Source organism: Amblyomma americanum, chromosome 1 (assembly GCF_052857255.1).
Source record: "Amblyomma americanum isolate KBUSLIRL-KWMA chromosome 1, ASM5285725v1, whole genome shotgun sequence".
NCBI classification, from domain to species: domain Eukaryota; kingdom Metazoa; phylum Arthropoda; class Arachnida; order Ixodida; family Ixodidae; genus Amblyomma; species Amblyomma americanum.
The window spans coordinates 282,606,507-282,620,499 of record NC_135497.1 but is presented as its reverse complement, the minus strand read 5'-3'; the positions used below and the strand labels follow the sequence as shown (position 1 = coordinate 282,620,499).

At 46.7% G+C, this 13,993-nt stretch overlaps 1 protein-coding gene across 1 annotated transcript in view; it reads right to left on the bottom strand.

The window, feature by feature from the left end:
- Positions 1 to 4,265: 4,265 nt before the first annotated feature.
- Positions 4,266 to 13,993, bottom strand: part of LOC144118440 (cytochrome P450 4V2-like) — a 68,744-nt gene continuing 59,016 nt past the window's right edge. Inside the window, exons 7-10 of the mRNA XM_077651379.1 lie at positions 11,633 to 11,806; positions 9,907 to 10,080; positions 8,076 to 8,142; positions 4,266 to 4,480 (exon numbers count right to left, since the gene is read on the bottom strand). Of these exons, the coding sequence (XP_077507505.1) occupies positions 4,266 to 4,480; positions 8,076 to 8,142; positions 9,907 to 10,080; positions 11,633 to 11,806 (630 nt within the window). The remainder of the gene's footprint in view (positions 4,481 to 8,075; positions 8,143 to 9,906; positions 10,081 to 11,632; positions 11,807 to 13,993) is intronic.

Sequence of the window (13,993 nt, the reverse complement as noted above, 5' to 3'; positions counted from 1 at the left end):
GTGTACCGTTTCTACAGGCCCCTGCGTGAATGACCAGTAATAGCTTCACCATGCGTTTTTTTTTCTGTAAAGATTCTTGGGAAGGCCTATTCTTGCAGAAGTTGTAGTGTTGAACAGTGACACACGATAAAGGATTGAATTACTGATGTGCTCACTTCAGCAAATCACGTTCATATCCTGTTATGATTAGAACAATCAGTCTGGCGGCGTCCATTTAGGAACTGCATACTGACCTACCCTGGCCTGCAGGCCAAACTCCTGCGCATGTCCTTAATGCTCTAGAACGGCATTAGACGCTTTGTACGGGAAGTTCTATGCCGGGGTTGACATGACTGCGGGATTGCTGCAAATGTAATAACGGAGTAGGGACTCATTAGAGAGTTTTAGTTTTAAGTACATACAGGGTTCACGTACGCAAACGTGAGAGGTCTACGTAGCCTGCACGAAGGTCGTTTGAAACCCTTATAGTTACACGTACGCGAAACACGCCGCGCGTTGCGCCTAGCGCCATCTACTAAGAAACACAGACACTGGTTGTAGCCTAAATCATCCAAGACAAGTCATTAAGCCAAGCCGTTCATAGCGAGACCGTTGCTATAACGACGACCAACGCTACTTCGTCAGGCTTAACAGCTGAAAAATCGCCCTTCTGTCTGAAAAACAAAAGGCATTTGTCGGTTGAAACCTTATGCGAGGGTAACAATGGGCAAATCGAAGGCGAATACAACAGTTTAGAACACGATATCGCCTCGAGGGATTAGCGACGAAGCTGTTCTCGCGGTGAAGCGGCGGGCAGGGCGCCGCCATGTTTGTCAACGCTACGTACGCAAGCAACGCAGAGACCGCAACGTAAAAATCCGAATCTCACGTACGTACGTGAGACTCGCGCATACCCTTTGCGTTCTGCGCATGCGCACTGGTCACCCGTAAGAGCTCTACGTACGTGAAGCCTCTACGTACGTGAAACTAAAACTCTCTAATTTCACGTACGTAGAGGCCTCACGTGCGTAGAGCTCTTACGGGTGACCAGTGCGCATGCGCAGAACGCAAAGGGCCTGCGCGAGTCTCACGTACGTACGTGAGATTCCGATTTTTGCGAGGGTAAGAATGGGCAAATCAAAGGCGAATATAACAGTTTAGAACACGATATCGCGTCGAGGGATTATTGACGAAGCTGTTATCGCCGTGAAGCGGCGGGCATGCTGCAGGGCGCCGCCATATTTGTCAACGCTACATACGCAAGCAACGCAAAGACCGCAGCGTAATAATAGAGAGTTTTAGTTTCACGTACGTAGAGGCTTCACGTACGTAGAGCTCTTACGTGTGACCAGTGCGCATGCGCAGAACGCAAAGGGCATGCGCGAGTTTCACGTACGTACGTGAGATTCAGATTTTTACGTTGCGGTCTTTGCGTTGCTTGCGTACGTAGCGTTGACAAACATGGCGGCGCCCTGCCCGCCGCTTCACTGCGATAACAGCTTCGTCGCTAATCCCTCGACGCGATATCGCGTTCTAAACTGCTGTATTCGCCTTCGATTTGCCCATTCTTACCCTCGCATAAGGTTTCAAGCGACAAATAGCTTTTGTTTTTCAAACAGAAGGGCGATTTTTCAGCTGTTAAGCCTGACGAAGTAGCGTTGGTCGTCGTCATAGCAACGGTCTCGCTTTGAATGGCTTGGCTTAAAGACTTGTCTTGGATGATTTGGGCTAAAACCAGTGTCTGTGCTTCTTAGTAGATGGCGCTAGGCGTAACGCGCGGCGTGCTTCGCGTACGTGTAACTATAAGGGTTTCAAACCACCTGCGTGCAGGCTACGTAGACTTCTCACGTTTGCGTACGTGAACACTCTGCGTACGTGAAACTAAAACTCTCTAGAGAGTTTTAGTTTCACGTACGCAGAGGCTTCACGTACGTAGAGTTCTTACGGGTGACCAGTGCGCATGCGCAGAACGCAAAGGGTATGCGCGAGTCTCACGTACGTACGTGAGATTCGGATTTTTACGTTGCGGTTTTTGCTTTGCTTGCATACGTAGCGTTGACAAACATGGCGGCGCCCTGCCCGCCGCTTCACGGCGATAACAGCTTCGTCGCTAATCCCTCGAGGCGATATGATGTTCTAAACTGCTGTATTCGCCTTCGATTCGCCCATTCTTACCCTCGCATAAGTTTTCAAGCGACAAATAGCTTTTGTTTTCCAGACAGAATTGCGATTTTTTAGCTGTTAAGCCTGACGAAGTAGCGTTGGTCGTCGTCATAGCAACTGTCTCGCTATGAATGGCTTGGCTTAAAGACTTGTCTTGGATGATTTAGGCTACAACCAGTGTCTGTGTTTCTTAGTAGATGGCGCTAGGCGTAATGCGCGGCGTGTTTCGCGTACGTGTTACTATAAGGGTTTCAAACCACCTGCGTGCAGGCTACGTAGACTTCTCACGTTTGCGTACGTGAACCCTCTACGTACGTGAAACAAACTCTCTACAGGTGGTTTGAAACCCTTAAAGTTACACGTACGCGAAACACGCCGCGCGTTACGCCTAGCGCCGTCTACTAAGAAACACAGACACTGGTTGTATCCAAAATCATCCAAGACAAGTCATTAAGCGAAGCCGTTCATAGCGAGACCGTTGCTATGACGACGACCAACGCTACTCCGTCAGGCTTAGCAGCTGAAAAATCGCCCTTCTGTCTGAAAAACAAAAGCTATTGGTCGCTTGATACCTTATGCGAGGGTAAGAATGGCAAATCGAAGGCGAATGCAGCAGGTTAGAACACCATATCGCCTCGAGGGATTAGCGACGAAGCTGTTATCGCCGTGAAGCGGCGGGCAGGGTGCCGCCATGTTTGTCAACGCTACGTACGCAAGCAATGCAAAGACCGCAACGTAAAAATCCGAATCTCACGTACGTACGTGAGACTCGCTTATACCCTTTGCGTTCTGCGCATGCGCACTGGTCACCCGTAAGAGCTCTACGTACGTGAAGCCTCTACGTACGTGAAACTAAAACTCTCTAATAATAATAATAATTGGTTTTGGGGGAAAGGAAATGGCGCAGTATCTGTCTCATACATATCGTTCGACACCTGAACCGCGCCGTAAGCGAAGGGATAAAGGAGGGAGTGAAAGAAGAAAGGAAGAAAGGGGCGCCGTAGTGGAGGGCTCCGGAATAATTTCGACCACCTGGGGATCTTTAACGTGCACTCCATAAAAACGCAGCCGCCGCGGTCGGCTGCGTTTTCCTCCATAAGGCTCACACATGCAAACATTACAGTGCGCAAGTAAATTCTCTCCTCTTTTTCTGTTCCAGCGCAGGTTGACCAGATGAGCACCGTTGCTTGCGAGCATTTTCGCCGACATGACAGACGCGTATAGGCAAACTGCAGTGCCCAGGTGGCGCTGCAAATGTTTCATTGCGTTCCTAAAAAAACTGCTGCCATCAGCCGCTTCGGTCGCGATAAAACGCGAGACCACATTACGAACAATGTAGCCTCGTGGCCACGTTCTGAACCACATGTGACCACATGCTGAACGACGTTGCCTTGTTAGCTGACATACACCAGGTGTGGCTTCGACACAGTGTGGAAACCCATGCCTATAGGCGTAGGCAGGTGGCGTAGTAAGCCACTACGGGTGCGCCTGAAAAATGCTTTCTCCTCTCGCTATAGGTTGTGTGTTACGACGCTGCGATCGATACGGCAAACTTCATCGCAGGTTACCTATACTAGGGTCCCTACTAGACCATGAACGTAGTTTAAACTGGATACACACGTCCCCACAAGCCTCGAGAGCGCCGCTAGGTTGTATACAGATGCCTCTGTAGTCACACCAGTTCTGCACCCTCTTACTAGTGCATAGACGACTACAGCGCTTAATACAGTCATGACCTCTGGGATTGGCGACTGGCGCAACGCAGTTGTATTAAGGCGAACATGACTACATTATGCACCGTCATCGTCATTCGATGTAGGCCGACGACAGTGCTCAATGCAGATATGGCCTGTGAGATTTGCGAATGACATAGCACAGTTCCATTTAGCGCAACATGATTGCTTTAAGCGATGTCGTCGTTCCCAGATATGGTCGAGCGTGAGGACTCAGAACTGGCACAACTACTGGGGCCTTTGCGCAACCTGGCGATGCACTCGAAGCTTGCAGGGACGTGCGCGTCGAGATTAAACTATGTCGTCGGTACGCGCGTCTGCCATGACGACGAAAACGCTCGCGAAAATCTTTGCCACGCTCTAGATTCACATTTGAGCCTGTGTAGTGCATTATGAAGTGGTAGAGATTTTAGCAGCACACTCACCAATGCAATTCCTCGGTCCGGCTGAAAAAGGAACGTAGGCAAATGGATGCCTTCCCACGCTGTTCTCCGGAAGGAAGCGTTCAGGCCGGAACTCCTCCGGCTGCGGGAATGACTTGCGGTCTCGGTGAAGCATGTACGAAAAGATGATGACGATCGAGCCCTCCGGCACCACCCGGCCATCTGAACACGGGGCGGGAGGAAGCAAAAAGGCGCAGCAGTCACATTTTCACCCGCATCCCATCTCCGCTGGAACCTATATACAGGTGGTTTTTGTGGGCGGTTCGCTAACTGGCGCCATGTCCGACGCTCGGCTGCAGGCATGAACTTAACACGCTGTGTTTCCAGCAGATTTGCATCAACTGTGAATTCTTGTCATTAGGCTTTGCAGAAGGGCGGTATGTAATGAGCGAATTTTAAGAGCGTTAGCTCTTACTCATCACGTTTCTCGATTTCTTGGGGTATGCTACCACCTCCCTTTAGCATGAAATGGCGGCAAATTTTTTTTTTCCTACACAACGGGTAGACGAATGTCCGTGGTGCCAGGGTAAACCTACACCAGAGCATGTCACATGGACCTGCCCTAAGCCAGACTTAGAGCCTAGAATAGACCACGCGAGTGTGACGCAGTGGGAGCACTTGCTGGCCAGCCAGGACGAGGAAGCGCAACGATTTCTCGTATGCCGAGCCACGATGGCAGCAGTCAAGTGTGGCATCCTGGACCAAGGACCGACCACGGCGCCCAGTGACACGTAAGGGTCAAGAACACTTTAAATTTGTAAGAAATAAGGTTTTTTCTTCCATCCATGAATCCGGAATAATTTCGACCACCTAGGGAACTTTACCGTGCGCTAACATCGCACAGCACACGGACGCCTTTTGCGTTTCACCTCCATCGAAACACGGCCGCCGCGGCCTGGTTGGAAGTAAGTGTTTAATGTAAAATAAAAACAAAAAAGAAGGTAACAGATTTTTCTAACCCCGGCATCTGCCATCATTACGGCGGTGGCACCAGAGCTGGGGCAGCGGAAATGAAGGATAGCAGGCGGTTTGAAGAAATGAAATGAAAGAGGTGAGGGGCCAGTAAGAAAGGATAGATGGAGAGGGGATAAATACACTTTTTACGTAGCAATACACGGTTGGAAGTAGTAGCAGTAAGTGGTTTTTATTAAAATAATAATAGAAATGAAAATTGGTTCTTGGGGAAAGCAAATGGCACAGTATCTGTCTCACATCTCAGCTGACACCAGTACCGCGATGTAAGGGAAGGGATAAAGTAGGGATAGAAAAAAGGAAGAAAGTGGTGCCGTAGTGGAGGGCTCCGGAATAATTTCGACCTCCTGGGGATCTTTAACGTGCACTGACATCGCACAGCCCACGGACACCTTTTGCGTTTCGCCTCCACCGAAACGCTGCCTCCGCGGCCTGGTTGGAAAATTGGAAAATTGGTTTTTGAGGAAAGGAAATGGCGCAGTATCTGTCTCACATTTCAGCGGACACCCGTACCGTGCCGTAATGGAAGGAATAAAGGAGGAATTTAAAGAAGAAATGAAGAAAGAGATGCCGTAGTGGAGGACTCGGTCGGGATATATATATATATATATATATATATATATATATATATATATATATATATATATATATATATATATATATATATATATATATATATATATATATATATATATATATATATATATATATATATATATATATATATAATTTGCACTCGTAAAAAATAACGGGGGAGAAGGCTATAGCCTAAACCCCCATTCATTCATTCCCTTAACCGTCGGCCGGAATGTCTTGGAACTCGGCATTCCTCCCTCGCCAGTTATCACCAGGCACTTTGGAGGCGGCTCCAGACACGCACCTTACCCTCCCCTTATATACGCTCGCGCTATCACTAATTCCACAAAAACCCCTCCTGTATCCTCTGCCACCACCCCAAAGCCACTCTCAATCATATCCTTTTCCTCTGCCAGGCGGATCCTCCCCCGCGGGGCCTGGAGCACCTTACCACTTGGGAGGTTTGGGAGACCCTACTGCGCTCCGACGACCCGGCCAAGCAAGCCATCGCCACAGGCCGGGCTGCCAGCGTCATAAGCCTCCGGGACAGCAACGTTTGAGTGCAGTGGGGCCGTGCGGGTGCCCAAGGACCTGCATGTCCTAAACTCCCCTGTGTCCATAAAAGTTTTCACCACCACCACTGGGACCAGGCGGCGTTCAGGGCGAGACCGATGACTACGCGGTCTTCTGCTTCGTGGTTGAGCAATAAAGTCTCCCAGGTTTGTACATTTCTGTTCGGGTTGTTGTAGAAGTGGCAGGTCCAGACCATGTGGACTAGATCTGCAATGCTATTGCAGTGCGTACATCTAGGATTAGACTTCTGGACGCCATTTACTGTACAGTTGAGGGTTTGGAAACACCCTGATTTGCAATTTCCTCCACATGATTTCCTCTTTCCTACTGAGCTGTTTATCTGCTGCTGGGTAGGTCTTACGACCGAGCTTAATAATAATAATAATAATTGGTTTTGGGGGAAAGGAGATGGCGCAGTATCTGTCTCATATATCGTTGGACACCTGAACTGCGCTGTAAGGGAAGGGATAAAGGAGGGAGTGAAAGAAGAAAGGAAGAAAGAGGTGCCGTAGTGGAGGGCTCCGGAATAATTTCGACCACCTGGGGATCTTTAACGTGCACTGACATCGCACAGCACACGGGCGCCTTAGCGTTTTTCCTCCATAAAAACGCAGCCGCCGCGGTCGGGTTCGAACCCGGGAACTCCAGATCAGTAGTCGAGCGCCCTAACCACTGAGCCACCGCGGCGGGTCGGTTGGAAAATTGGAAACTTGATTTTTGAGGAAAGGAAATGGTGCAGTATCTGTCTCACATTTCGGTTGACACACGAACCGCGCCGTAAGGGAAGGGGTGAAGGAGGGAGTGAAAGAAGAAAGGAAGAAAGGTGCCGTGGTGTAGGGCTAGCCAGCCTCACTCAAAAGGCTAACCAACGTGGGGGTGGTAGACTGGCGCAGACTACAAACCGGTACCTACCCGCACCCGCACAACTACACAAGATTTTAAGAGCGTTAGCTCGTACTGATCAAGTTTCTCGATTTCTTGGATTCTGCTACCACCTCCCTTTGGCGTGAAATGTTCCAAGACCGAGGAATTCAAGATGGTGGCCCCCATAGTAAATCTATATAGCAACCCAATCGGTGATGGATTGGTGACCGCATTAATATACAGAATCGATGATTGATTGGTGACGTCACTTATAAATCCAAGATGTCGGCCAGTAATTATCATATGGAAAAATAAACGTACAAATTCCTTTTTTCATTGGTGTACCTCACTTTAATCTCATTCACATCATTTCAATAAAACCAAACAGCTAACGCTCGTTACTTCAACGTCTTCCAGAGGGTGGAGGCATTTTTTTTTTATTTAACAACCAAGCGTTCGAGATAGCACCGCCCATCGAACGAAACTAACGGAACGACAACGCGGACGTTAAACTGCGAACTACTAAATGCTTAGACAAAGGCCGATATAAATTGCGGTAAATATATTTCGTGAGGCACCATCTATCATCTGCCGTGCATACCCTACTTTAATGAAAAGGATGCATGCTTTGGGCAATGCGCCTTGGCAAGAGTGGATAATTGTAAGAACAGTCCCCGGTGAAATCTTAATGCGTTTGAGGCGTATGTTCCCATTTTTTGTTCCCAAACGCAAATCAGCCAATGAAAAGAAAAGGAGAAAAGAAAGGACTTACTTATGCAAAACTCTTTGTATATTTCTCTTCCGATGATAGGCACTGAAGGAAACAACCGAAGACTTTCCTGAAAAAACAAAATACGGACGGGTTTGGGAGTGGAGCGGGGGGGGGGGGGGGGGGGCGTGAAAAAGAGGACGAGAAGCATGTACTCGGCTGTCATAGATAAAACCATGCCGGTAAACCCGAGCGCTATTTTGCATTTTGATGCGGGCATAAATATATCAAGTACGCGATTTTGATTGCGAAGCTGTTGTCGTTTTCCTAATATGTGTGTTTTAGCTATTTCGCTCAGTATCTACCGCCCGGTGCTCTCTAAAGTAAGCATTATATCGTGGAGAATTCTATGCGCACGTTGCCGTAGAAGGGCACATATGCTTTCTATCTAGGTTGTGTCTACAAAAGGTAATGTTCTTTCCGTATAGTCATATCCTGAAAGTAAAGCTGAGTTTATAGGAGCTGCTTCCTCATCATTACGAACGTTTTCGACCGTGCCGCATTACTGGTGCACCGAGCAAAATCCAACTAAACATAGCAATGTAGTTTGGGCTGAAACCTACGTAGCTGCATCCTAACTTAAGTCAAATCCAACTAAACATAGCAATGTAATTTGGGCTGAAACCTACGTATCTGCATCCTAACTTAAGACAAATCCAACTAAACATAGCAATGTAATTTGGGCTGAAACCTACGTATCTGCATCCTAGATTAAGTCAAATCCAACTAAACATAGCAATGTAGTTTGGGCCGAAACCTACGTATCTGCATCCTAACTTAAGTCAAATCCAACTAAACATAGCAATGTAGTTTGGGCTGAAACCTACGTATCTGCATCCTAACTTAAGTCAAATCCAACTAAACATAGCAATGTAGTTTGGGCTGGAACCTACGTATCTGCATCCTAACTTAAGTCAAATCCAACTAAACATAGCAATGTAGTTTGGGCTGAAACCTACGTATCTGCATCCTAACTTAAGTCAAATCCAACTAAACATAGCAATGTAGTTTGGGCTGAAACCTACGTATCTGCTTCCTAACTTAAGTCAAATCCAACTAAACATAGCAATGTAGTTTGGGCTGAAACCTACGTATCTGCATCCTAACTTAAGTCAAATCCAACTACACATAGCAATGTAGTTTGGGCTGAAACCTACGTATCTGCATCCTAACTTAAGTCAAATCCAACTAAACATAGCAATGTAGTTTGGGCTGAAACCTACGTATCTGCATCCTAACTTAAGTCAAATCCAACTAAACATAGCAATGTAGTTTGGGCTGGAACCTACGTATCTGCATCCTAACTTAAGTCAAATCCAACTAAACATAGCAATGTAGTTTGGGCTGAAACCTACGTATCTGCATCCTAACTTAAGTCAAATCCAACTAAACATAGCAATGTAGTTTGGGCTGAAACCTACGTATCTGCATCCTAACTTAAGTCTGTCTTTAATAGAGAAAGCAAGCACGGGGAGGAAAACCCTGCTGATCATCCCGCAGGGTCTCCAGAGCCTAAGAAAATCTTTGGTGATAAGCTTTGGGGTCTACTGGCGGTCTAAGAGTGGGCCCTCGCAAAACTGAGCGGCCAGGCTTTGAATATTCAGCGAGACTTACCACCTTTGCACCGCAAGAGACAGATGTAGCCTCCTAAAAATAAACGGAAACTTTACCGAAGAAAACAAGGGTATTCCTGTTGCATGCTCGTCGCTCGAACACACCAGTGACATCCAAGCTTAGGGCACCCGTGCCACTGACATTGTTCAGTGTCTAGGATGCTGTCACGTGCAAGGTATTACACTGCAAAGGGCGAAGAGCTAGAGAGAGAGAGAGAGACCTTAATGCAGCACTCTAGGTACTTCATCTCCTTGAGGTCGGCCACGGTAGCGTAGCGGTTTCGGTCGCTGGCGAAGATAAGGTCCATCTCGTCCTGCACCTTCTTCTGCGCCTCGGGGTTCTGGCCTAGGAGGTAGATGCACCACGATATTGCCGCCGACGTTGTGTCGTGGCCCTGCGTCAGGCAAACAAACCTCAGCAGTATGCCTGCGGATGTCTGGATAAAAGTATTGTCCCTTTTTTTTAAAAGCATGAAATATTTTAGTTTTCCACTGAGCAGAAAACAATGCTAAATCCAATAAGATCCAAACAAAATTATTGTAATAAAAGATATCGAAAGAATGAAAATGAATGGCCAGGAAGCCAAAGTAAACCTAAAAAAATTGCAAATTGAAGTACAAGAATCGTCCGTATCCTTGCTGACAACACGTATGCTCTCTGACGTTGGGTGGCGGAAAGTATGTTCAGGAATGGGATGAGGCAATTTAAAACAGGCAATTTAATAAGCTGTTTGCATGTTCCGTACGCTAGAGGAGATCTAGTGCAGGTTCTCTAAGACGTTGTGCTTTACCTGGATACCGGCTTGACACGCGCTACGGAGGTTACCGGAAGTAAAGTCACTAACCTGAAGTAAGGTACCTGAATGTCCCCTATGGCCATCGAAGCACCCTAACCTGATATATATATATATATATATATATATATATATATATATATATATATATATATATATATATATATATATATATATATATATATATATATATATATATATATATATATATATATATAGGGAGCTCCGTGCATTCTGGCGGGAGCGGAGGCACCGGTACAAGGCGCGCAAAACCAGCGGCTTGGCCCCGTGACCTCGGATGGTTATTTTTGTAAAAAACGAGTCAACTTATACGTGGAAATATACATAGTTTGGCTTAACGTCCTAACGTATCTAATATGCGAGCTAGGATGCCAATCATGGCGAGAGCGCAGAAACGCTTATCCGGCGTATATTGGGATGTGATAGTAACGCTGACGATGTTCGTAGCTCGGTTTCGGTTTTGCATCCGAATGTAACGCGCATGCCGTTTCGAGGCTCAATTTTCGTGAATAAAATAATAAATGCGGTATCTCGATGCGTGTACATTGAACTGTTCGGTTTAGAGCTCACAAATAATGTGAGCTGGTGCAAAAATGTAAAAAAACTTGCTTCGATAAAGGGCGCCACCCGAAACTGGGATAAATAAAAAAAGTCATGCGGCGTCACTTTGGAGTCCGAGGAGGCTAGACAAACTCTTAGCGTTCATAAACGAACAATCGCTTAATTTTAATATGAAAATTAAACTTGGTCAACATCCGGTCGTCTATGACCTCCTAGATACAGTTGGCGCCCGTTCCGACGCGTTGGGTGTGGTCCGAGTGACCCAAACAGACATGCCTCGCCATTGGTGGGCACTGTCGTGGTCTTGACATCCTTGACATCCGGGAGCTTGACATCCTTGCGCTCGCGTATCACGTGGGCGCGTCACACGAGGTGACGAGTCAAGTAACCTCTGTTACTTGCGCACCTAAACATACAGAGCCCTTCAAATCAGTATAACTTAAGCCGGTAAATAGCTGCCCGTTAATCCCTGGTAGGCGTGTGTATGCGTATGCCATGGCCTAGGCACCACCGCCCAGCCGTGATGCACTCGTTTCAAGTTCTAGATCCGCCGCCGTACGGCGAAGCATACCTCAAACATGAAGGTGTCCACCTCTTCGCGGATGTCCTCCTCAGATATGCTGTTCTCGTTGATGTGGTGATCCAGCAGGACGTCCAAGAACATGGGGCGCTTCTTCAGCTCGTCGCCGGAGTCAGTGATGAGCCGCTTCTCCGCGAGCTTGACATCCTTGCGCTCGCGTATCACCTGCGCGTCACACGAGGTGACGAGTCCAGAAGCAGGCGTTTAGAACAGGTCCGACCAATAGGAGGCGTATTTCGACATAGGCCTGAGCTTCGCTGTAACAACACTGAATGGAAGCGGCGTAATTTTGCCATTGCCAGTGTCTTCTTAAACTACGCTAGTCGGCATCCTTTCTGTATTTAACGAAGACACGTTGTTTTACTGTGTTCATTATTTGAATACAAGCTATTTTTAACGAGAGAGGGCAGTTTTTGTTGCATATTCTTCGTGTTTTATATTAGCTGATGACAGTATAAGAAAACAGACTGTGTTACAGCCGGCTGTCCTGAACCATAGCTGTTATACGGGCATTTTTGAACAGAACTGAAATAAACGACACAATAAAGAGCGATACAAGACAAAAGCACATATGTACACGTTGCTTAACAACGCAAATAGTTGTGGATAATTTAAGTTATACAATAAGTTATGACATGGTAGAGTAATAACTCGTCAGTGTCAACGCAGTTTCATGTCGCGCAGAAAGCACTCAAATGCTAGCCTCTTCGAATGAGAAAGACGGTAGATCCGGGGGGAAGAGGGAAAGATGTGGGAGGGAAGAGGGTTGGTGTAGCTGATTAGCACCGATCACAGCGAACAAAAGAAAAAATTCACAGGCGGTTCACCTTCGGCCTAATCACGAATTATCGTGCGTAAGCACGGTTAGACCTGGTACTGCATGGCTTATCTGGACTTTCTATGTAGCTAACGGCAATGTCGCCTCATATACTACTTCCTCTTCTCTGTACAGTTTAAACCCTTTTGAGTCATGATAGTCATGTTTAGTCACGGCAAGTCATGGTGAATCATGGTACGTCATTCAAGTCATAGTTAGTCATGATAGTCACGTTTAATTCATGCAAGTCATGCTAAGTCATGGAAGTGCTGGCAAATCATGCTGCGTCATGATAGTCATGTTTAGACATGGCAAGTAATGCTAAGTCGTGGAAGTCCTGGGAAATAATGCTGTCATAATACTCAGGTTTAGTCATGTTAATCATACTGAGTCATGTTTAGTCACGGGAAGTCATGCTGAGGCATGCTAAGTCATAGGAAATCACGATTAGCCGTGCAGTCATGTTTAGGGAAGGTAAATCATGCTGACTCATGATATTCATGTTGTCATAAGAAGGCATGTTATATACTGAGTCACTGTAGTCATGTTTAGTAATAACATCATGGTGAGTAATTAAGTAATGTTTAGTTATGAGACATAGTCATGTTAGTCATACGGAGACATGTTGAGTCATGCTGAAACATGATTATAGTGCTATGGAGTTGATACACTGCGCCAGACCGGGTACCGCGCAAAATGACTGACAACAGCTTTTCGGCTGAGTTGAAGCCTGAGTGCTAGCGGGCTAAAAGCTAAAAGGAGTTTTTGCCAGCATGGAATTGACATTGCCACTTGAGCGTGTTAGTTCAGTTGCGTTCACTTTCAAAGACGTAATTAAATCACAACCACGCAAACGACTGACTCATGATTATCTGCCAGCTGCACAATTTAGAAGAACGTTCTTGCGGGGTAGTTGGTTCATTTTTGAGGAAGGTCAGAAACTGCACAAAAAGGACCAAGACAGGAGATAAAAATTGCTCGTGGTGTCGTATTCGTTTCTTTCCCTCCTGTGCTCATCTTTTTTGCGCAGTTTCTAGACTTCCTCAGTTGTATACGTACACCCCTCTGAGCGACTTCAGGCCAAATTCTTAACTGCATGACAATGTGACCAGAAGAAAATGAAATCACGATGACTAAGGCAACATATTTTGGATTTAGAGGTCAAATCCGCTTAAATGAGGGTCTACCACTCCAGTTCGTACCAAGCACAAATGTCCTATTCAATTGAATGTCGCTCCAACGATGCGTATGTCTTGAGCCCAGCTCTTTCCACAGTGGCAGTTTACACCTACCACCTGCCGCACGTATGCACAAATTCAGTAGAGGTCATCATTACTTTAGCCAGAGTGAGCCCGTGACCTTTACAGATTTTTTTTGGCAGCAGATGGTGAAGTCTGCCGCAGAATGCGCATACTTTGCAACATATATATCGCAGCATCCAGTCCCCTGGTACTGATCCCAGTGGTAGGAGCAAGCACGTTCCCGTCATACTTGCAAGCATTTCAGGGGATTGGCTCGCTGGACGTCGCAAATAT